The following is a 24,469-nucleotide window of genomic DNA, read 5'->3' on the forward strand; positions in this document are numbered from 1 at the left end:
CCCCTCCCACCCCCACAGCCTAAACCTAACCCTTCCCCCTCCCACCCCCACAGCCTAAACCTAACCCTTCCCCCTCCCACCCCCACAGCCTAAACCTAACCCTTCCCCCTCCCACCCCCACAGCCTAAACCTAACCCTTCCCCCTCCCACCCCCACAGCCTAAACCTAACCCTTCCCCCCTCCCGCCCCCACAGCCTAAACCTAACCCTTCCCTCCTCCCGCCCCCACAGCCTAAACCTAACCCTACCCCCCTCCCACCCCCACAGCCTAAACCTAACCCTTCCCCCTCCCACCCCCACAGCCTAAACCTAACCCTTCCCCCTCCCACCCCCACAGCCTAAACCTAACCCTTCCCCCCTCCCGCCCCCACAGCCTAAACCTAACCCTTCCCCCCTCCCACCCCCACAGCCTAAACCTAACCCTTCCCCCTTGGGTAACTGTCCGGCTTGGACAATTACTGTTCTTAATAACTCCCACTTTTTTGTATCTCACAAGAACGGTAACAATCAGCACAGAAAGTCCGTCGCTCTGTGCAGGATTAGTACAGGGGCAGTAAAACCATCTAACACTTCCGTGTTCCGAGTCACAACTATCCAACGTGGACACTAAAAAATAAAAATGTCAGGCCTAATTGGTTAATTGCCTAGTTAATAGATATTACATTCATTTATTGGGAATAGTAATGTCATTTCTGTCTGCCTGGAAAGACACATTTCACAATTAGTCGCTTGATCTGCATCTTGTCAGCCGCCCAGCAATCAGCGCGGGGACGCAGCAATGAGAGTTTAATGTTGCAAATGGCATTAGTGTGATCTATGTCAGGAGGGGACAGTAAATCATTCGCCTGATTATAGTGGCTGCGAATTACGCTTCCACCAGAATGATACATGGAAACCAAATAACTATTTCAAATATTTAATATAACCACATAATATAGACACCAGGATAAAAGCAGAAAGAATAAGATTTAAGGAAATACTTACCCGAGCATAAAAAGGGATTAAAGGTAATAACACTGGCAAAAGGTGGAAATAAGAGATCTCATCATTTTATTATATACAGTATATATATATATATATATATATATATATATATATATATGTATATATATATATATATATTTATTTATATATCACCACACCCCAAGGTACCCCCCGGCTGGCCAAGGCTAGGCAATGTATTCTCGGCTGACTGTTATCAGGCGTTGTATCATTATACTTAGTTTCATGGCTGATTATGATATAAGTGAGTCACATATTATTGAGTTTAGATTTTATTGATTTTTGATTTGTCTTCATGTGGAATAATGGAATTAGAATTTATGGAATTAAACATGAAGGACCGTTGTTCTAATCTTTCACACTATATCATTTATTACCAGTTGTTGCAGGAATATCCTCTCTCCGCCATGAGAATATGTTGTATTCTGCCCCAGAATTGCCATCACTTCCCCTGTGACCCAGGTGTCCCTTTTACCATCACTGCCCCCGTCCCAAGTCTCCCGTCCACACTATTATTCACAAATACTTGGCATAATGTAACAATTCATATTGAACAGTATGTGATGCTTCCAGCCAGCGCAATAACTCAGTACTGTATACTGTAATAAATTATTTACTACCTATCTTATTAGTGATGGCCAGACCCGAAGCTTATCTTTAGCTCTACGAAATGTATAAATCTCCCTAAATATTTATCATGGGAATAAGAAAGTGTGGTACAAAAATATAGCACCATGTATGACAGTGTGAAGCTGCACTACACCGCCACTGAGCCTGTATATCGGGGATGTGGGGACGGGGTACAGGTGAAGAAGAGAATCTGCACTACACCGCCACTGAGCCTGTATATCGGGGATGTGGGGACGGGGTACAGGTAAAGAAGAGAATCTGCACTACACCACCACTGAGCCTGTGTATCGGGGATGTGGGGACGGGGTACAGGTGAAGAAGAGAATCTGCACTACACCGCCACTGAGCCTGTATATCGGGGATGTGGGGACGGGGTACAGGTGGAGGAAGAAGAGAAGCTGCACTACACCGCCACTGAGCCTGTATATCGAGGATGTGGGGACGGGGTACAGGTGGAGGAAGAAGAGAAGCTGCACTACACCGCCACTGAGCCTGTATATCGGGGATGTGGGGACGGGGTACAGGTGAAGAAGAGAATCTGCACTACACCACCACTGAGCCTGTGTATCGGGGATGTGGGGACGGGGTACAGGTGAAGAAGAGAATCTGCACTACACCGCCACTGAGCCTGTATATCGGGGATGTGGGGACGGGGTACAGGTGGAGGAAGAAGAGAAGCTGCACTACACCGCCACTGAGCCTGTATATCGAGGATGTGGGGACGGGGTACAGGTGGAGGAAGAAGAGAAGCTGCACTACACCGCCACTGAGCCTGTATATCGGGGATGTGGGGACGGGGTACAGGTGAAGAAGAGAATCTGCACTACACCACCACTGAGCCTGTGTATCGGGGATGTGGGGACGGGGTACAGGTGAAGAAGAGAATCTGCACTACACCGCCACTGAGCCTGTATATCGGGGATGTGGGGACGGGGTACAGGTGGAGGAAGAAGAGAAGCTGCACTACACCGCCACTGAGCCTGTATATCGAGGATGTGGGGACGGGGTACAGGTGGAGGAAGAAGAGAAGCTGCACTACACCGCCACTGAGCCTGTATATCGGGGATGTGGGGACGGGGTACAGGTGGAGGAAGAAGAGAAGCTGCACTACACCGCCACTGAGCCTGTATATCGAGGATGTGGGGACGGGGTACAGGTGGAGGAAGAAGAGAAGCTGCACTACACCGCCACTGAGCCTGTATATCGGGGATGTGGGGACGGGGTACAGGTGGAGGAAGAAGAGAAGCTGCACTACACCGCCACTGAGCCTGTATATCGGGGATGTGGGGACGGGGTAAAGGTGGAGGAAGAAGAGAAGCTGCACTACACCGCCACTGAGCCTGTGTATCAGGGATGTGGGGACGGGGTACAGGTGAAGGAAGAAGAGAAGCTGCACTACACCGCCACTGAGCCTGTATATCGGGGATGTGGGGACCGTCCATTGGTAAGTCATACAGTATATGCGCTCTGCGCTGGATGCCCAGCCTCACCCTTCCAACATCAGATTCAGATACAATATAGAGGATCTTGGCATGTGGAACCCATCACTGGTGAAATTTTTTATACAGGGGGAGCCCTATTTCTGGCAAAGACACCCAGATTTAGGCATCTTCTTACTATAGTCATTACACCCATAGGAATTGTCTTATACACACAACTTCACACAGGCCCACTTTAAGCACCTGTAACAAATAATAATAATTGGTAATGACTTCATAAATGTATAAAATATAATTGTTCTGCATTTGCGCCCAGGCTAAATGGCTTAGCACTCATGGATGCAGACTTCGGGTGATGTAGACAGATTGCTTTTCTGTGCTAACCGTGTGCCTGACACTTACAGAGAGCAAGGTGACCTATGGCTCCTATACATCACACTATAGAGCCCAGAACTCACAAGTGCTCCCGAGGAGCTACAACGCTGCTCTGCATGTAACTCAGGGCCTGATTCAGAGACGGACGCTCTGACCAGAGCGCTCGCTCTGAATCAGGGCCCTCCTACATGAAAATGGAGCGGCCTCTTGGACGCTCGCATAGCTGTGGGTGACCACCCACAGCTATAGCGAGCGTCCAAGATGATGGTCGCGATGGTCAAGACCATCGCGACCATCGGGCTTGCGACGGAGACCCTGCGGTAGGGTCTCGCTGCCGCAAGCCCTGGAGTGATTTTGGCTCTATCAGAGCCAAAATCACTCCCACTGACATCACTACTGATGTCAGTGGGGCCGGCTTCAGACAGTAGGCGTTCTGATGGGAACGCCTCTGTCTGGCAGCCACGCCCCTGGCACGCCCACCAAAGGGGGCGTGCTGTCAATCAACATCGACAGCACGCCCCCTTTGGTGCGAGACCCGGAGCGACGGCTATCCCGTCGCTAGCCGGGTCTCGCGCATGCGCACGACGGAGCTCCCTCCGTCGTGCGCATGCGCAGTGGGGCACCATCGACCCGCTTGCGAGCGTCCTGTGCTCGCGAGCGGGTCTGAATCAGGCACAGAAGTCACTATGTCTTCAGGGAAAAGACAGAAGTCAGTATGACTTCAGGGAAAAGACAGAAGTCACTATGACTTAAGGGAAAAGACAGAAGTCACTATGACTTCGGGGAAAAGACAGAAGTCACTATGACTTCGGGGAAAAGACAGAAGTCACTATGACTTCGGGGAAACGACAGAAGTCACTATGACTTCGGGGAAACGACAGAAGTCACTATGACTTCGGGGAAAAGACAGAAGTCACTATGACTTCGGGGAAATGACAGAAGTCACTATGACTTCGGGGAAAAGACAGAAGTCACTATGACTTCGGGGAAATGACAGAAGTCACTATGACTTCGGGGAAAAGACAGAAGTCACTATGACTTCGGGGAAAAGACAGAAGTCACTATGACTTAAGGGAAAAGACAGAAGTCACTAGGCCTGGCGAGTATGGAGGGTGTTCTAGCACTGCTATCTGTTTCTCGGCCAAAAACTGCATCACAGAGAGAGATGTGTGGGCTGCTGCGTTGTCCTGATGGAAGTTGAAACCATTTTTCCACAACTCTGGTCCCTTTCTTCTGATTCTTTCCTGAAAAGTTGCTAGAACATTTTTGTAGTAATGTTAATTCATCATTGATGATGAGTCGACGGTCAAATAGAAGAGTTTTCTCAATTTTGTCAACATTTTCATTTGTTTTTGATGTGCAAGGCCTTCCGGGATGATCATCCTCTTCGACAGCCTCACAACCATCACTAAATCTTTTGTGCCACTCAAACACACGTGTACGTGACTACAATCTGCTGCGTAAGCTTCAATTAGCATACGGTAAGATTCGGTGGGCATTTTATTCACTACAATTGAACTAAGCATTTTTATGATGCATAGGCAAAAAACAACTTCTTCGAACACTATGTGAGAGCAAATGATCTGTGTGAGGGGGGACACTTGCAAAACCATTTTTGGATAGTCCAAGGTCAATGTTCCCCCACTCCCTTTTAACGCACAAAGTATGGTTTCTTTTTTTACAAGTACAGTCTCATTATATAATAGCCACAACTCATGTGTATGTATATATAACAACAGTGATAGCTAGATATCTACAGTATATTGCATTACGTATAGTGACGCATAATTATCGCATAAGCTAATTGCCCAGAAGTAGAATAATCATTAGTAATGTCAGAAGATCATTGTGAGTATAGATAACATTATTGCGCTGACGACATAAATGGACATTGACACAACGAGCCCAGAGGTGACCAATATCTGTAATTTAATTAGTACATGATTCTCCATATTTATGATACACCAGGGTCTCATTGTAAATATCTTTGTACAGCAGCTGAGGGTATTGCATCCCTCATCATTAGGAAGCTAGGAGGTTATGTCACATATAATGCACACGGCTACATACAAAGCTGAGATAAGTGTTACCAACATGTAAATGCAGATAATTATTGTTGTTATTTGTAAATAAAATGACAATGAAGAAAGAGGAGATTGCTCACAGTATATACTGAGCACGGATGTCACACAGCCTGTAGTAAGAATAGGATTACACTTCATAGAGTAAACATTATCTTCTGTATGTTTAATGGTAACTCTATCCTGTATTATCGGCAGCCATCTTGTACCATTTTGTGCTAAATGTTATTCATGAACCTATTTCATTGTTATTTATATGACTTACAAACAGTTTAGAAACTTTCACTTACTCGCTAGCAATGTCTGAGAAGCCATCTGAAGGACAGGACTGCATGCACATCCAGGACCAAATAGTGAATGTTTCCTGCCTCATGCTGATCTTATTGCTGGGCAGAATATCCAGCAGGTGGGGGTGCAGATACAATTTTATAGCACTCTGGTAAAAAGTAACTGAAATGAATACACAATATCATAAACCAGCCATTGCCGTGTGTGCTGATTATCGCTCTCCGACCGGTCGTAAAAACAACTGATCAACTGAGCCTGGTGTACCCAGAGAACCAGATTCATCGCACTGAGGTGCCAAATGTCATGGGATAGCAGTATGTAAAGGTAATGGTAGGTGGCATCACCGTACTGTGACATCTTGGAAATGCCCAGACCTGCATCACTTGTACTTTGACATCTTGTGAGTCAGTTGTACACCGGCTAGGCTGCTCATGGCAAGGAGATGTGAGTCAGTTGTACACCGGCTAGGCTGCTCATGGCAAGGAGATGTGAGTCAGTTGTACACTGGCTAGGCTGCTCATGGCAAGGAGATGTGAGTCAGTTGTACACCGGCTAGGCTGCTCATGGCAAGGAGATGTGAGTCAGTTGTACACCGGCTAGGCTGCTCATGGCAAGGAGATGTGAGTCAGTTGTACACCGGCTAGGCTGCTCATGGCAAGGAGATGTGAGTCAGTTGTACACCGGCTAGGATGCTCATGGCAAGGAGATGTGAGTCAGTTGTATACCGGCTAGGCTGCTCAGGGCTAGACGACATCAACTATTGGAGCTCAAATAGGGCATGATAGTGGGTGCCAGACGGATGGGACATTTCCAAACGGTGAGAGGACTGTCAACATTCCTCGCTCTACGTTGTCACGTGTGTACTGGGAATACCTCATGGCAGCCATTATCACCCACCGTGGACAGCGCAGTGGCCGACCACAGGTGCTAAATGATCGTGACCAGCGGCGACTGTCCAGGATTGAACGTGGTAACAAGTGACACTGACTCAAATCACATCCACATACAATGCAGGAGGTACCAGACCAGTGATCTCCCCAGGCTGTATTTTGCGGGTGCACCACCCGGCACTTTGGGAGCCGGCAAGTGGGGACAGTATCTGGGAGCTGTATAAATAGAACCAGGTCCTACAGACTTTGCAGCTTTTTCAAAGTCAGACGACTGGGCCTCTAATAAGAAGAGGAGAATTAATGTATAAAATGATATTTCAATTTAAATCATTATAGGGTCAGGGTTTAAATCATTTTATTATTGCGAAGGCCCCACCCGGCTACTTCTTGAAACCACCCGGATGGATAAAAATTCTGGGGAGAACACTAGAGACACATATCCAGCAGTCAGTGCAGGAGGTACAGACACATATCCAGCAGTCAGTGCAGGAGGTACAGACACATATCCAGCAGTCAGTGCAGGAGGTACAGACACATATCCAGCAGTCAGTGCGGGAGGTACAGACACATATCCAGCAGTCAGTGCGGGAGGTACAGACACATATCCAGCAGTCAGTGCGGGAGGTACAGACACATATCCAGCAGTCAGTGCGGGAGGTACAGACACATATCCAGCAGTCAGTGCGGGAGGTACAGACACATATCGAGCAGTCAGTACGGGAGGTACAGACACATATCCAGCAGTCAGTGCAGGAGGTACAGACACATATCCAGCAGTCAGTGCAGGAGGTACAGACACATATCCAGCAGTCAGTGCAGGAGGCACAGACACATATCCAGCAGTCAGTGCAGGAGGTACAGACACATATCCAGCAGTCAGTGCAGGAGGCACAGACACATATCCAGCAGTCAGTGCAGGAGGCACAGACACATATCCAGCAGTCAGTGCAGGAGGTACAGACACATATCCAGCAGTCAGTGCGGGAGGTACAGACACATATCCAGCAGTCAGTGCGGGAGGTACAGACACATATCCGGCAGTCAGTGCGGGAGGTACAGACACATATCCGGCAGTCAGAGCGGGAGGTACAGACGCATATCCGGCAGTCAGTACGGGAGGTACAGACGCGTATCCGGCAGTCAGTACGGGAGGTACAGACACATATCCGGCAGTCAGTGAGGAGGTACAGACACATATCCGGCAGTCAGTGAGGAGGTACAGACACATATCCAGCAGTCCGTGCGGGAGGTACAGACGTGTTTCCAGCAGTCAGTGCAGGAGGTACAGACCCACATCCAGCAGTCAGTGCGGGAGGTACAGACACATATCCAGCAGTCAGTGCGGGAGGTACAGACACATATCCAGCAGTCAGTGCGGGAGGCAAAGACACATATCCTGCAGTCAGTGCAGGAGGTACAGACCCATATCCAGAAGTCAGTGCAGGAGGTACAGACACATATCCAGCAGTCAGTGCAGGAGGTACAGACACACATCCAACAGTCAGTTCAGGAGGTACAGACACGCAGTCAGTGCAGGAGGTACAGACACATATCCAGCAGTCAGTGCAGGAGGTACAGACACATATCCAGCAGTCAGTGCAGGAGGTACAGACACATATCCTGCAGTCAGTGCAGGAGGCACAGACACATATCCTGCAGTCAGTGCAGGAGGCACAGACACATATCCAGCAGTCAGTGCAGGAGGCACAGACACATATCCAGCAGTCCGTGCAGGAGGCACAGACACATATCCAGCAGTCAGTGCAGGAGGCACAGACGCATATCCAGCAGTCAGTGCAGAAGGTACAGACACATATCCAGCAGTCAGTGCAGGAGGTACAGACACATATCCAGCAGTCAGTGCGGGAGGTACAGACCCATATCCAGCAGTCAGTGCGGGAGGTACAGACGCATATCCGGCAGTCAGTAAGGGAGGTACAGACACATATCCGGCAGCCAGTGAGGAGGTACGGACACATATCCGGCAGTCAGTGCGGGAGGTACAGACACATATCCGGCAGTCAGTGCGGAAGGTACAGACACATATCCGGCAGTCAGTGCGGGAGGTACTGACACATATCCTGCAGTCAGTGCGGGAGGTACAGACCCATATCCAGCAGTCAGTGCAGGAGGTACAGACACATATCCAGCAGTCAGTGCAGGAGGCACAGACACATATCCAGCAGTCAGTGCAGGAGGTACAGACACATATCCAGCAGTCAGTGCAGGAGGCACAGACACATATCCAGCAGTCAGTGCAGGAGGTAACAGACGCATATCCAGCAGTCAGTGCAGGAGGTACAGACACATATCCAGCAGTCAGTGCAGGAGGTACAGACACATATCCAGCAGTCAGTGCAGGAGGTACCAGACGCGTATTCAGCAGTCAGTGCAGGAGGTACAGACCCATATCCGGCAGGTCAGTGCAGGAGGTACCAGATGCGTATCCAGCAGTCAGTGCGGGAGGTACAGAGACATATCCAGCAGTCAGTGCGGGAGGTACAGACCCATATCCAGCAGTCAGTGCGGGAGGTACAGACACACATCCAGCAGTCAGTGCAGGAGGTACAGACACACATCCAGCAGTCAGTGCGGGAGGTACAGACACATATCCAGCAGTCAGTGCGGGAGGTACAGACACATATCCAGCAGTCAGTGCGGGAGGTACAGACACATATCCAGCAGTCAGTGCGGGAGGTACAGACACATATTCAGCAGTCAGTGCGGGAGGTACAGACGCATATCCAGCAGTCAGTGCGGGAGGTACAGACACATATCCAGCAGTCAGTGCGGGAGGTACAGACGCATATCCAGCAGTCAGTGCGGGAGGTACAGACACATATCCAGCAGTCAGTGCGGGAGGTACAGACACATATTTGGCAGTCAGTGCGGGAGGTACAGACCCATATCCAGCAGTCAGTGCGGGAGGTACAGACACATATCCAGCAGTCAGTGCGGGAGGTACAGACCCATATCCAGCAGTCAGCAGTCAGTGCGGGAGGTACAGACACATATCCAGCAGTCAGTGCGGGAGGTACAGACCCATATCCAGCAGTCAGTGCGGGAGGTACAGACCCATATCCAGCAGTCAGTGCAGGAGGTACCAGACGCGTATCCAGCAGTCAGTGCAGGAGGTACAGACACATATCCGGCAGGTCAGTGCAGGAGGTACAGACGCGTATCCGGCAGTCAGTGCAGGAGGTACAGACACATATCCGGCAGTCAGTGCAGGAGGTACAGACGCATATCCAGCAGTCAGTGCAGGAGGTACAGACGCATATCCAGCAGTCAGTGCAGGAGGTACAGACCCATATCCAGCAGTCAGTGCGGGAGGTACAGACACATATCGAGCAGTCAGTGCAGGAGGTACAGACACACATCCAGCAGTCAGTGCGGGAGGTACAGACACATATCCAGCAGTCAGTGCGGGAGGTACAGAGACATATCCAGCAGTCAGTGCGGGAGGTACAGACCCATATCCAGCAGTCAGTGCGGGAGGTACAGACGTGTATCCAGCAGTCAGTGCAGGAGGTACAGACGTGTATCCAGCAGTCAGTGCAGGAGGTACAGACCCATATCCAGCAGTCAGTGCAGGAGGTACAGACCCATATCCAGCAGTCAGTGCGGGAGGTACAGACACATATCAAGCAGTCAGTGCGGGAGGTTCAGACGTGTATCCAGCAGTCAGTGCAGGAGGTACAGACACATATCCAGCAGTCAGTGCAGGAGGTACAGACACATATCCGGCAGTCAGTGCAGGAGGTACCAGACACATATCCAGCAGTCAGTGCAGGAGGTACAGACACATATCCAGCAGTCAGTGCGGGAGGTACAGACACATATCCAGCAGTCAGTGCAGGAGGTACAGACACATATCCAGCAGTCAGTGCAGGAGGTACAGACACATATCCTGCAGTCAGTGCAGGAGGTACAGACCCATATCCAGCAGTCAGTGCGGGAGGTACAGACACATATCCAGCAGTCAGTACAGGAGGTACAGACACATATCCAGCAGTCAGTGCAGGAGGTACAGACACATATCCAGCAGTCAGTGCAGGAGGTACAGACACATATCCAGCAGTCAGTGTGGGAGGTACAGACACATATCCAGCAGTCAGTGCAGGAGGTACAGACACATATCCAGCAGTCAGTGCAGGAGGTACAGACACATATCCAGCAGTCAGTGCGGGAGGTACAGACACATATCCAGCAGTCAGTACAGGAGGTACAGACACATATCCAGCAGTCAGTGCAGGAGGTACAGACACATATCCAGCAGTCAGTGCGGGAGGTACCAGACACATATCCAGCAGGTCACAGTTCTTCAGCTTTCCTGGGATATGGGAGCAGAAGACCCACCAGAGTGCCCCTGTTACCACCACTACACCGGACACAGCGCCTCACCTGGGCTCGTGACATCACTAATTGGACCCCGGAGGACTGGCAACATGTGTTGTTCTGGGCTGATAGTAGGGTTCAGGTGTGGCACAGACCCCATGACTCCATGGATCCCAGTTGTCAAAAGGGCATAGTGCAGGCTGATGGTGGTTTTATAATGGTGTGGGGAGTGTTACGTGGCATGGGTTGTGTCCACTGGCACACCTGAACACGTCAATGACCGGTAGCCGTTACACTGCATTGCTTAATGACCATTTGCAGCCCTTCATGGACTTCATGTATCCCCGTAACAATGTAATATTGTAGCAGGATAATGCACCGTGTCATCGGTCCCAAGTTGTCCAGTATTGGTTGGAGGAGCTCCTGTCCTGGCTCAGTGCTGCACAGGTCATTATAAATACATTTATTACATACATTTTACACTGCCCAGCACTCAGCTCTAGCCCTGGACTGCTGGGGCTCTCCCCTGTTGCCTGCTCACAGCGCTGGGTGTGGGGAGCTGGCTCTTCCGGTCCCCCAGCGTGCACACACACTGCACTGGGAGCCGGCCTCTCCTCTGTACTGGGGTATCGGGAGCCAGCGCTCCTGACCCCCAGCGTGCAGCTATCGCAGTTCTCTCCTCGGTGCAACGCACCAAGGGTTAACTGCCGACCATGTCGTGTTGTGGAGCTGGGGCGCCGGGAGCTAGGCTCCCGGGCCCCCAGCGGCAGCGCACAGTGTCCCTGGTGCCGCGCACCGGGGGTTAACCAGCGCCATGCAGGGAGCCGGCTAGCCTTCCTGCTGCCCTGGAGTGCTGGGAGCTTGGCTCACAGCCTTGCTGTGTAACTGGGGCGCCGGGAGAAACAAGCTCCCGGTCCCCAGCGTGGAGTCCTTAGCAGGCTCCTTCCTCCTGCCCCCACGGCGTCGCGCACCGAGGGGTTAAAACACAGTGCTACCGTGTCCACAGAGAAGTTTCGTCCGCAGCAGCATTAAAAACACATTTTTTAAGAACACCCGGTGCCTAGCGCCGTTACTACATTTAAAACATGGCGCCTAGTGCCTACTACAGTTTGAAGATGGCGGCGCTGCCCGGGTTAACCCCTTCAGTGCCGTGGCCGCCATTAACCACGAGGAGGGGGGCGGGAGTTGCTGGCTCTGGGACCTGGTCACCCCCCCAGCCCCCCTATCCACCATGGCCACCAGGGGCCATGTCCCAACGATTTGGCTCTTGGTCCAGCAGTCCTTTGGGGTTACCGAGAGTTCCCGTGGGGTTCATGCTCCTCCTGATGAGACAGTCCATCCGCGGTGCTGTGAGCCTTGCTTGTGGATAATAAGATAAATCTGAAGTGCAAGGCTCCACCGCAACAGTCTGTCATTCTCCCCCGTGGTGTGTTGCAGCCACTTTAAAGGATTGTGATCAGTCACCACAGTGAAATGTCGGCCATACAAATAGGGCTGGAGCTTCTTCACAGCCCAAACAATGGCCAAACACTCCTTCTCAGTCGTGGCATACCCCACCGCCCGCTGTAACAGTTTCCTGCTCATATAGGCCATAGGGTGCTCCTGCCCATCTGGCCCCTCCTGGCTCAGTACTGCTCCCAGCGCCGGAGCGCCTTCCTCATGTCGCTTACGGTAACGTTGTAGGGGAGTCCTGCGCGTTCTCCTGACCGGCACTAACTCCTCTCCTGAGTAACTCGGCTTCTCTCGTCGGGTGACCGAAAAAACGCCTGGGATTATCCCAACGCTATGCCACTCCAAACATATACTGGTAGGTTACTTGGCTCCCAACACAAATTAACACAAATTAACCCTAGTGTGTATGTGATAGGGAATATAGGCCCTCATTCAGAGCCGGACGCTATTTGCGGTCGTTCGTTTAAAAACAAGGGGTGGCTATTCAAATGATCCGTACGCACATTGCAGTCTGTTCACACCTCTAAGTCTGAACGAACGAGCAAAACATACGCTCGTTTATTTGATAAAAACGCCCCCTGGCCGCACGCATCCTACGTCATGTCCGCTATTTATTAGATTAATCGAGTACATCGACCAGCGTATGAACTGCTCGCTATTCTTGTGGTTGGTGTTTGCTACCACAAATTTGCGTGCAGTTCTGGCTATAAAATAACCCAGTGACGTGGTCAATGACGCTGCTGTTTTAAATATACACACCCATAAAACGCCCGCTTTGACCTTTAAGCACGCCTGCGTTCGGATCTCCACTCCCCATTTTCAAGCACCTTCCCCTGTTACCACCCACATACGCCTCATTCTGTCACTCAAAATAGCAGGCACTCGCTATATAGCGTACAAAGGATTTTCGGCCGCACTGACTGGTTCGCGCATGCGTACTGAAAAGCGTACGCATGCGCAGTTGTGCAAACATCGCTCGGAACGAGCGTACTGCCGCTAACGAGCGGCTCTGAATGAGGGCCATAGAGTGTAAGGTCCACTGGGGCAGGTGTTACAACAAATGTAAAATGATGACAAAATAATGACTAAATATCTGTCATTGCTACTTGTATTTATTTCCCGTCAGGAATATTATTCATTGTATGTGACCTGAACATAATACCCATAGAAGAGATTTAGGGTCTCATTCAGAGGCAGTCGTTAGATGCAAGCGGTTGCTCTGATTGAGGGCGGCCGCTTGCATCTTGAAGTGCGGCCTCCTGGTCGCTAGCTAAGCTGTTGGTTACCACCCACAGCTTAGCGACCGACCAGGGTGATGGTCGCGATGGTCAGGACCATCGCGACCATCGGGGCTTGCGATGAGACCCTAAGGTTGGGTCTCGGCACTCGCAAGACCCAGGGAGCTTCCTGCTCTGATCGAGCAGGAAGCTCCCCACTGACATCACTGCTTTCCAAACGGGGCGAGCTGTCAATCAACATCGATAGCTCGCCCCTTTGGTGCGAGACCCGGAGCGACGGAGCGGCCGTCGCTAGCCGGGTCTTGCGCATGCGCACGTCGGAGCCGGCTCCGACGTGCGCATGCCCTTAGTGTGTAAGATCCTATAATATGGGCGAGTTGAGGAGTCACGGACGGTAACAATCACCATTTCTCAGGCAGATTATTAGCCAGTGACCCCTCTGCTCACCCACATTCTAGCATCTTACAATAATATTTTCTCCTTTCTTAAGTTTACTGTACATTCAACGTGAGCTTCTAGAAGGGGCACAATGCTACGGTGCAGAGCACATAAAACGTGTTTACCTGCTTCTCCTCGCAGAGCCTTTTCAAGTTTGACACCTTGTATCTCAAGTGCTCGCTGCTTCTCTTCAGTCTCCTGAAGCTGGCGCTGTATTGTCTAAGGAAAGAATGGCGTGTTACAATGTTACTATACAGAGAGTTAGACCCTGAGCTACACTGTGACAATTCCCTGTAACACAATACTGTACATCCTGAACCTTCAGAGAAGTCTATTCAGCAAATACGAGATATCAGCCATGATTGTATCATACACTGTTTGGTAAGAGTAGAAGATCTGTGTGTTTCCTCTAGCACAGAAATAACATGGCAGTAAGCGGGGGGCGAAAGGCCTGATTATGATTTCTACGCAAACACATTGGGTTACATACAATTCCGATTATTGGAGATCTGCGCATCCTATGCTACAGTATGACTGACATGCTGCAAGGTTTTGTGGGCGGAGAATGAGCGGCAACGGTCAGTATTGCCGAAAATGGGGGCGTGTCACCCCCGTTTTCTGGGATTGCCGAGGACAGTGGAGCTCATTCAGACCCGCTCGCTATATGCGGCCGCTCGCTCCCAGCGTATGGAAATTCAGCTAAGTGACGTCAAGGCAGCCGTTCGCACGACAAGGCAGAAGCACGCCCACTATGTCTGGGTGAGCGATCACTTTGCGTTTATAGATGCCCACCAGCCTGTCTTTAGCCGCCCACTAGCGCACGTCATCTACAGGAAGTATATACAACCCTTGGTACATTGGGTTCCATCGAATTTGACCGCAGCGCTTACGGTTGACAGTACCCTACCGCAAACACTGTGAGCACTTCAGTGTAAAAATCAACAAGGTGACGTGTACTATGACGCTGCCTGTTAATTATGCACGCCTCAGAAACGGCGTGAAAACACTCTGGCACGCCTGCGTCCGCAACTCCACTCCCCCGTTACTATTGGCCTGCCCCTGTTACCACCCACAAACGGCTTCTGCTGTCACTCATTCCACTGGGCTGTCATTGCAGGGCGAGTGAGCACATTCTGATCACCTGTACTAGCTTGCACACGCGCACTGCGAACTACACGCATGCGCACATTAGCGAACATCGTCTGCAACGAGAGGCCGCTTGCTAGCGAGCGGGTCTGAATGAGCTCCAGTGTCTGCGTCGGCTATTCTGAGCAGCCTTAAGCTCACTCAGATGGTCAAAACCGCGAACAATGGTTGCGATGGTGATGCATTGAACGAAGCACATGGATCTGCGATGCCGTCAAGGGGGACTTTTGTCCTCTGATGCTTCCTGCGGCATCATCATATGTCAGCATTGCTGTTGTGTCCACAGACATAGCCGCGATTCTAACAGCGTACATCCCTAAACCAAGCCCTAAGTGAATGAGATACTGAAGTTGTTGTAGACTCAAAAAGTTGCATGCAAAAATAACGCAATTCCATCCATATGCAGAGCTGGAGATGCGTTCCGGTCGGCTGCAGTAGGTCATGCATCTGGTTTACAACAGGCTCTTGCACCCACCCTATTCCGCCCACCCAGCCTGAGCATGCGCAAAGTGACATCATGTAAGATACACTATGCCAACTAGCGTAGTAGTCATAACGCCCGATTCTGTCTCATTCTTCTGTCCCTACTGCCTAATTTCCTTCCGGCCTTCTTTCCTTTCCGCATTCTTTACTGCCTTCCAGTTTTTTTTTCCATTCTTCCTTCCTTCATTTCAGTCTTCCTTTCCATCCTTCCTTATTTTGTAGGCAGGGAGGGGGCGGGGGTGGCTGCACAAACGGAGGCGTTCCCGAAGGAATGCCTGTAATTTGTGGGCGGCCCTATTGACATCACTCGTGATGTCAGTAGTGAACTTCCTGCTCTATTAGAGCAGAAATTTCCTTGGGGCTTGCGGTGGATGAGACCCTACCACAAGGTTCTAGTCGCAAGCCCAATGATCGCGCCAGACCGCCCGCAGAAGCTGTCACCCACAGCTATGCGAGCGGCCTGGAGGTGGATTTAAAAAAAAAAAAATCCGCCCTGATTCAGAGCGAGCACCTCTTAATCAGGCCCTTAGTGTTTCTCTGCCACATACAGAACTGCAGTAACTCCACCCTTATTGTGTGACTGTGTGTACTTAGTGTTTCTCTGCCACATACAGAACTGCAGTAACTCCATCCTTATTGTGTGACTGTGTGTACTTAGTGTCTCTCTGCCACATACAGAACTGCAGTAACTCCTTATTGTGTGACTGTGTGTACTTAGTGTCTCTCTGCCACATACAGAACTGCAGTAACTCCACCCTTATTGTGTGACTGTGTGTACTTAGTGTCTCTCTGCCACATACAGAACTGCAGTAACTCCACCCTTATTGTGTGACTGTGTGCACTTAGTGTCTCTCTGCCACATACAGAACTGCAGTAACGCCACCCTTATTGTGTGACTGTGTGTACTTAGTGTCTCTCTGCCACATACAGAACTGCAGTAATTCCACCCTTATTGTGTGACTGTGTGTACTTAGTGTCTCTCTGCCACATACAGAACTGCAGTAACTCCATCCTTATTGTGTGACTGTGTGTACTTAGTGTCTCTCTGCCACATACAGAACTGCAGTAACTCCACCCATATTGTGTGACTGTGTGTACTTAGTGTCTCTCTGCCACATACAGAACTGCAGTAACTCCACCCATATTGTGTGACTGTGTGTACTTAATGTCTCTGCCACATACAGAATTGCAGTAACTCCACCCATATTGTGTGACTGTGTGTACTTAGTGTCTCTCTGCCACATACAGAACTGCAGTAACTCCACCCTTATTGTGTGACTGTGTGTACTTAGTGTCTCTCTGCCATATACAGAACTGCAGTAACTCCACCCATATTGTGTGACTGTGTGTACTTAGTGTCTCTCTGCCACATACAGAACTGCAGTAACTCCACCCATATTGTGTGACTGTGTGTATTTAATGTCTCTGCCACATACAGAATTGCAGTAACTCCACCCATATTGTGAGACTGTGTGTACTTAGTGTCTCTCTGCCGCATACAGAACTGCAGTAACTCCACCCTTATTGTGTGACTGTGTGCACTTAGTGTCTCTCTGCCACATACAGAACTGCAGTAACTCCATCCTTATTGTGTGACTGTGTGTACTTAGTGTCTCTCTGCCACATACAGAACTGCAGTAACTCCACCCTTATTGTGTGACTGTGTGCACTTAGTGTCTCTCTGCCACATACAGAACTGCAGTAACGCCACCCTTATTGTGTGACTGTGTGTACTTAGTGTCTCTCTGCCACATACAGAACTGCAGTAACGCCACCCTTATTGTGTGACTGTGTGTACTTAGTGTCTCTCTGCCACATACAGAACTGCAGTAACTCCATCCTTATTGTGTGACTGTGTGTACTTAGTGTCTCTCTGCCACATACAGAACTGCAGTAACTCCACCCTTATTGTGTGACTGTGTGTACTTAGTGTCTCTCTGCCACATACAAAACTGCAGTAACTCCATTCTTATTGTGTGACTGTGTGTACTTAGTGTCTCTCTGCCACATACAGAACTGCAGTAACTCCATCCTTATTGTGTGACTGTGTGTACTTAGTGTCTCTCTGCCACATACAGAACTGCAGTAACTCCACCCTTATTGTGTGACTGTGTGCACTTAGTGTCTCTCTGCCACATACAGAACTGCAGTAATGCCACCCTTATTGTGTGACTGTGTGTACTTAGTGTCTCTCTGCCACATACAGAACTGCAGTAACTCCACCCATATTGTGTGACTGTGTGTACTTAATGTCTCTGCCACATACAGAATTGCAGTAACTCCACCCATATTGTGTGACTGTGTGTACTTAGTGTCTCTCTGCCACATACAGAACTGCAGTAACGCCACCCTTATTGTGTGACTGTGTGTACTTAGTGTCTCTCTGCCACATACAGAACTGCAGTAACTCCATCCTTATTGTGTGACTGTGTGTACTTAGTGTCTCTCTGCCACATACAGAATTGCAGTAACGCCACCCTTATTGTGTGACTGTGTGTACTTAGTGTCTCTCTGCCACATACAGAACTGCAGTAACGCCACCTCTGCCGCTCGGGTCTTGCAGAGATACAGAAGTGTCCACATATATCTTACCTCCGTGCGCTACAAGTTGTGTTGAATATAATACGTGAGCGCCTTTGTGACTCGACAGCGCAGAGCGTCTTTTCATGCAACTTTTTGTCTTCAAATGCTTCTTATTCACGGGATGCACGAGCAGCTTATTGTGATTAAAATGATATGCAGCATTCCTATATTCTGTGTGTGACTGCGGGTGTATCTGCATGTCTATATTCTGTGTGTGACTGCGGGTGTATCTGCATGTCTATATTCTGTGTGTGTGACTGCGGGTGTATCTGCATGCTTATATTCTGTGTGTGACTGCGGGTGTATCTGCATGCCTATATTCTGTGTGTGTGACTGCGGGTGTATCTGTATTCCTATATTCTGTGTGTGTGACTGCGGGTGTATCTGCATGCCTATATTCTGTGTGTGTGACTGCGGGTGTATCTGCATATGAAATGCTATGTTACAGTGTCAGCAGCTGTGACACTGTAATGTAGCATTTTGCATGCAGATACACCCGCAGTCACACACACAGAATATAGGCATGCAGATACACCCGCAGTCACACACACAGAATATAGGAATACAGATACACCAGCAGTCACACACACAGAATATAGGCATGCAGATATACCCGCAGTCACACACACAGAATATAGGAATGCTGCATATCATTTTAATCACCATAAGCTGCTCGTGCATCCCGTGAATAAGAAGCATTTGAAGACAAAAAGTCGCATGAAAAGACGCTCTGTGCTAATGAGTCAAGGCACGCATGTCGCGACTCGGGAGGCTGTTTAGCGCACTAGGAAGTAAGATGTGTGTGGACACATCTGTAGTTCTCATACCGGCTTTATTCTAGTGTAACCACGTTAGGACTCGGAGTCCTTGGGGAACAATGCAGGTCTCACCAAGGCCGCCCTGGAAACCGGTTTTATTATCCCATTATATGACTGGTACCGAGCAGAATTTCTGGTCGAGGTCAAAGTTATGGGATAAATTCTTTTTTTTCTCTTTATAGAAAACACATCAGAGATTTAACCCCAAGCGCTTAGTCTCTCCATAATAGAAAAGTCTATTTCCTTATTGTCATTTCACTTTCTGACATTCTAGCGATTAAAGCAGCTGATTTTCTGGCAGGTTCTGGCGATTTGTCATAAAAAAAAACAAAAAACACAGCAACAGGTATAACAAAAAAGCCTCTGTCAGGTCCGTATTCACTAAGGTGTGCGCGGTGCGGCTGTGATATACTCTGTGGTGGGCATTAATGGCCTGGCATCTCCTCTGTAATACCCTCAGGTTTATCATGGACCGACTCTATTTTATTATCGTGTAAGCAGAGGAACGGCACAGTAGCACATCCCCTGCCCCGAGGTTGTGCCGTGATGTAGGCATCCCTGGCACTATGCTGCAAATGCTGGCACAGGAGAAGCAGCGAATATCTGACTCACCTGAGCCTTGTGTAGCCTCTTCAGCTCCTCCTGTTTAGCCTTCAGTCTGGCCTCTCTCTCCAGCTTTCTCCTATGTTTGGAAGCCCGGGTGCTCTGACATAATGGGAGACAGTGTAATGTTTGGTGTAAGTGCTAGTTACCCAGCGACACAGCTTACATACATCCTGTACATACGGGGAGTCTGGGACTGTTACTAATAGCCTGAAATGTACAGCCTGGAAGCAGATATAGATAACACGCAGCCATTCACAATGCCAAAACTAGAACGTCAGCAGTTATGACGTCGACATGGGTAAAATGTTAACATTATAAATGTCAACATATGCATTAGGGTTATCATGACATCACAATAAGGGGTACAGCCGGGTATCTGAGCATTCTAACTAGTGCTTTGCAATCACTCAGATCAGCTGTTTGGATTTTAAAAAGTATGTCTTACATTTCTGCATAATGGAATTTAATTCTGTTTGCAAAGATTTAGATGTAATGACTTGAATGTATTTTGTATTACCTGGGTGGGGGGTGTTGCTCAGTGATGCCTAGTTTATGGTAGGATACTGCTTGTGTTTACACAAACCCAGTGCCAAATTTCTTCATTGATTAGTGAACATTTGTGCTCAGCTGTAGCATGTCTCAATCAGACTTACTTTAAGTTTAGAATCAGTATAGAGGCAGCTGTGGATGACGATGGCAGCCGTGTATTCTAAGCACTAAGGCCCTCATTCAGAGCCGTACGCTCTGAGCAGAGCGCACGCTCTGAATGAGGGCCGCCCTCCATGAAAATGGAGCGTCCTCCTGGACGCTCGTATAGCTGTGGGTCACCACCCACAGGCTATACGAGCGTGCATTTTGATGGGCGCGATGGTCGTGACCATTGCGACCATCGAATCTGCGTGCCGGAGCCTGCGGTTGAGGTTTTCAACCGCAAGCTCCGGAGTGATTTTGGCTCTATCAGAGCCAAAATCACTCCCACTGACATCACTAGTGATGTCAGTGGGCCGGCTTCTGACGGGAGGCGTTCCCGTGGGAACGCCCCCGTCAGGGAGGCACGCCCCCGGCACGCCTACCAAAGGGGGCGTGCTGTCAATCAACATCGACAGCACGCCCCCTTTGATCAGACACAACGAGCGAAGGACTTTCCTTCGCTCGTCGCGTCTGGCGCATGCGCACGACGGAGCTCCCTCCGTCGTGCGCATGCTCAGTCCAGAACATCGACCCACTTGCGAGCGGACAGCCGCTCGCGAGTGGGTCTGAATCAGGCCCTAAGTGTGTTATAACACAAAGTGTAATTTATATAACAGTTAACAAACAGTTGAACAACATCTACGACAAGGTAATTACAGTATCATTCCTTACCAGTAGTTTGTGTGTTGTACATTTTTTAGTGTTTTGAAAAAATGTATCAGAAACTTCTTTTTATAATCTCACTCCATGGAATCCTCTCTAAGGCTACTACATCCTTTACTCTCCCTGCAGCTCATCCTTTTGTACATATTGCTGCCTCAGTACTTTCCTCTTCTCTTACAAACACATATGAGCTTTTAACTTATCTATACACATTGACAATAACATCCACAACCTCTGGCCATAAAAATCTGTCATACAAATCCCACAAATATATTTATATCTCTCTCCTGCTGCTTCTATTAGCTGCTGACATATCTCCAAATCCAGGCCCGACCCACATGCCACACCCACAACGAGCTATAAATCCAGCTAACCTCATAAACATTGCGTGCCTACCTTCACCATCCAAGTCACTAACATGTGCTTTATGGAATGCACGCTGTCTGCAATAAGCTAACATCCATCCACGACCTCTTTATTTCAACTAACCTCAACCTTCTGGCAATAACAGAAACATGGCTAACACAATCAGACACTGTCTCCCCTGCTGCACTTTCACATGGTAACCTACACTTCTCACACACATCCAGGCCTAGTAATTGTAAAGGAGGTGGGGTAGGAATATTACTCTCCCAATCTGTCACATTCACAGTTCTCCCAGAGGTACCGTCACTCACATTTACCTCCTAAAACCCACAGAAATATTAATGCAAATAACTTTCAACAACTATCTACCTCTCTACAACAATGACTCTCACCAATATCTGCACTCACTTCTCCTGAGACTGCTGCATCATACCTAAACCAGATCCTAGTAAAAGCCCTCGATGAAGTAGCTCCAGCTACCCATCACACTCCGCGTAGACTTAGACGTCAACCGTGGCATTCTAACTTAACAAGGCATCTACAAAAACTCTCAGGTAAAGTAGAACGTCAGTGGCGAAAGTCTCGCACTCCAAGTGACTTCCTCACATATAAGTCTATCTACAACTCTTATCGTACTGCTCTGGACACTGCCAAACAAACGTATTTCCAATCTCTTATCTCTGCTCAAGCCTCTAACCCCAAGCGACTTTTTATTACATTTAAACTGCTTCTTACCCCTCCCTCACCCAAACCACCTGCTACTATCTGTGCACAAGATCTTGCCTCCTATTTCAAGGACAAGATTGATAATATTCAAAATGAAATGTTATTCTCTTCCTCAGCTAGTGACCTACTCAATTCCCTACCTGAACCCTCTGGCACATTCTCTTCATTTTACCCCACAAATGAAGATGAAGTATCTACACTCTTCTCATCCTCCTACTCTATTACCTCTCCTCTAGATCCTATACCCTCACAAATTAGTAAAGCTCTGTCTCATGTGCTCATCCCAACCCTAACTAAAATCTGTAATCTCTCTCTCTCTACTGGCAACTTTCCATCACTGTTCAAGCATGCAGTGATTACTCCCATTCTGAAAAAACAAAATTCTGACCCTAACACTCTCTCAAATTACCGTCCTATCTCCCAGCTCCCATGCCCATCCAAGCTACTGGAGAGACTTGTCTACACCCGCCTCACACACTTTCTTTACACCCACAACTTATTGGACCCACTTCAGTCTGGCTTTCATTCCCAGCACTCCACAGAGACAGCACTGACTAAGGTAGTAAATGATTTGGTCACTGCCAAGGCTGAAGGCCATTACTCACTCCTAATTCTTCTAGATCTCTCTGCTGCTTTTGACACTGTTGACCACTCTCTTCTCGTACAAACATTACAATCCCTAGGTCTTAAGGACACAGCTCTTTCTTGGTTCTCTTCCTACCTATCTGGTCGCTCTTTTTCTGTTCGTTTTTCTGATTCTGCCTCCTCTTCGCTACCTCTATCAGTTGGAGTACCACAAGGCTCTGTCTTAGGTCCTTTGCTATTCTCAATCTATACCACCTCTCTTGGCAAACTAATCCACTCTTTTGGATTTCAGTACCATCTGTATGCGGATGATACTCAAATCTACCTATCCTCTCCAGATTTATCACCATCTATATTGGTCCGTGTCACTGAATGTCTTTCTGCCATTTCATCTTGGATGTCACCTCGCTACCTGAAACTTAATATTTCTAAAACAGAATTAATTATATTTCCACCGACCAATAACAGTTACCAATCTGATCTCTTTATAACTGTTGATAACTCAACAATCCACCCCACCCCACAAGCTCGCTGCCTTGGTGTCATCCTTGACTCTGAACTGTCCTTTGTTCCCCACATTCAATCTGTCTCAAAATCATGTTACATACATCTAAAAAACATATACAAAATTTGACCATATCTCACGCAAGATACTGCAAATACTCTAATCCATGCACTCATTATTTCCCGCACTGACTATTGCAATAGTCTCCTTACTGGTCTTCCCAAAAACAGGCCATCGCCATTACAATCCATTATTAATGCAGCTGTGAGGCTTATCTTCCTTGCCAAACGTTCATCGTCTGCTGCCCCGCTCTGTCAGTCCCTCCATTGGTTGCCGGTTTTCTACCGTATTCAATACAAAATACTGTTACTTACACATAAGGCCATTAACCGAATTACACCAACATACATCTCTTCACTCATCTCAAAATATCTCCCAACCCGACCTCTCCGCTCAGCACAAGATCTGCGTCTCTCATCCCCGCGCGTTACTTGCTCCCATTTATGGTTACAGGACTTACTTCGGGCTGCACCCACTCTATGGAATGCCTTACCACACACAATAGGACTTACCTCTACTCTTCAATCCTTCAAGCGTTCCCTGAAAACTCACCTCTTCAGACAAGCTTATCAGATTCCAGAACCGACCACATAACCTTCATAGCTTCCATGTCTTATCACATCCCCTCTCACAGTCCTCACATAACCTCACACATCGTCTTTCTCTCACATCATCCTGACATTTTGCCGACATTCCTGTGTGACTGGATCAAGCAGCCACCAAGAAACTCTGCATTCTGGCCAGACCAAATTGCAATATATATAGCACCTATCCTTGTGTATCAATGCCTGTTTCCCTATAGATTGTAAGCTTGCAAGCAGGGCCCTCTTACCTCTATGTCTGTCTGTTATTACCCTGTTTTGTTCTATCAATGTTTCCAATTGTAAAGCGCAACGGAATATGCTGCGCTATATAAGAAACTGTTAATAATAATAATAATGATAAATACAGACACTGATAGTGAGCTCGTGGGGGCCTCACAACAAGGGGTACAGCCGGGTATCTGATCATGACAAGTACAAAGGCCGATAGTGAGCTCTGCGGCGTCCAAATGAAGCATCCTGACAG

General features: G+C 48.7%; 1 protein-coding gene across 1 annotated transcript in view; it reads right to left on the minus strand.

Moving 5' to 3' along the window:
* The window catches only part of LOC148517326 (F-actin-monooxygenase MICAL2-like), a 122,822-nt gene that overhangs the window by 27,199 nt on the left and 71,154 nt on the right, over nucleotides 1–24,469 (minus strand). Inside the window, exons 8-9 of the mRNA XM_088478837.1 lie at nucleotides 19,813–19,905; nucleotides 14,296–14,389 (exon numbers count right to left, since the gene is read on the minus strand). Coding sequence (XP_088334963.1) covers nucleotides 14,296–14,389; nucleotides 19,813–19,905 — 187 coding nt within the window. The remainder of the gene's footprint in view (nucleotides 1–14,295; nucleotides 14,390–19,812; nucleotides 19,906–24,469) is intronic.

Source organism: Taudactylus pleione, unplaced genomic scaffold (genome assembly GCF_031769625.1).
Source record: "Taudactylus pleione unplaced genomic scaffold, aTauple2 ptg000221l, whole genome shotgun sequence".
Lineage (NCBI taxonomy): Eukaryota > Metazoa > Chordata > Amphibia > Anura > Myobatrachidae > Taudactylus > Taudactylus pleione.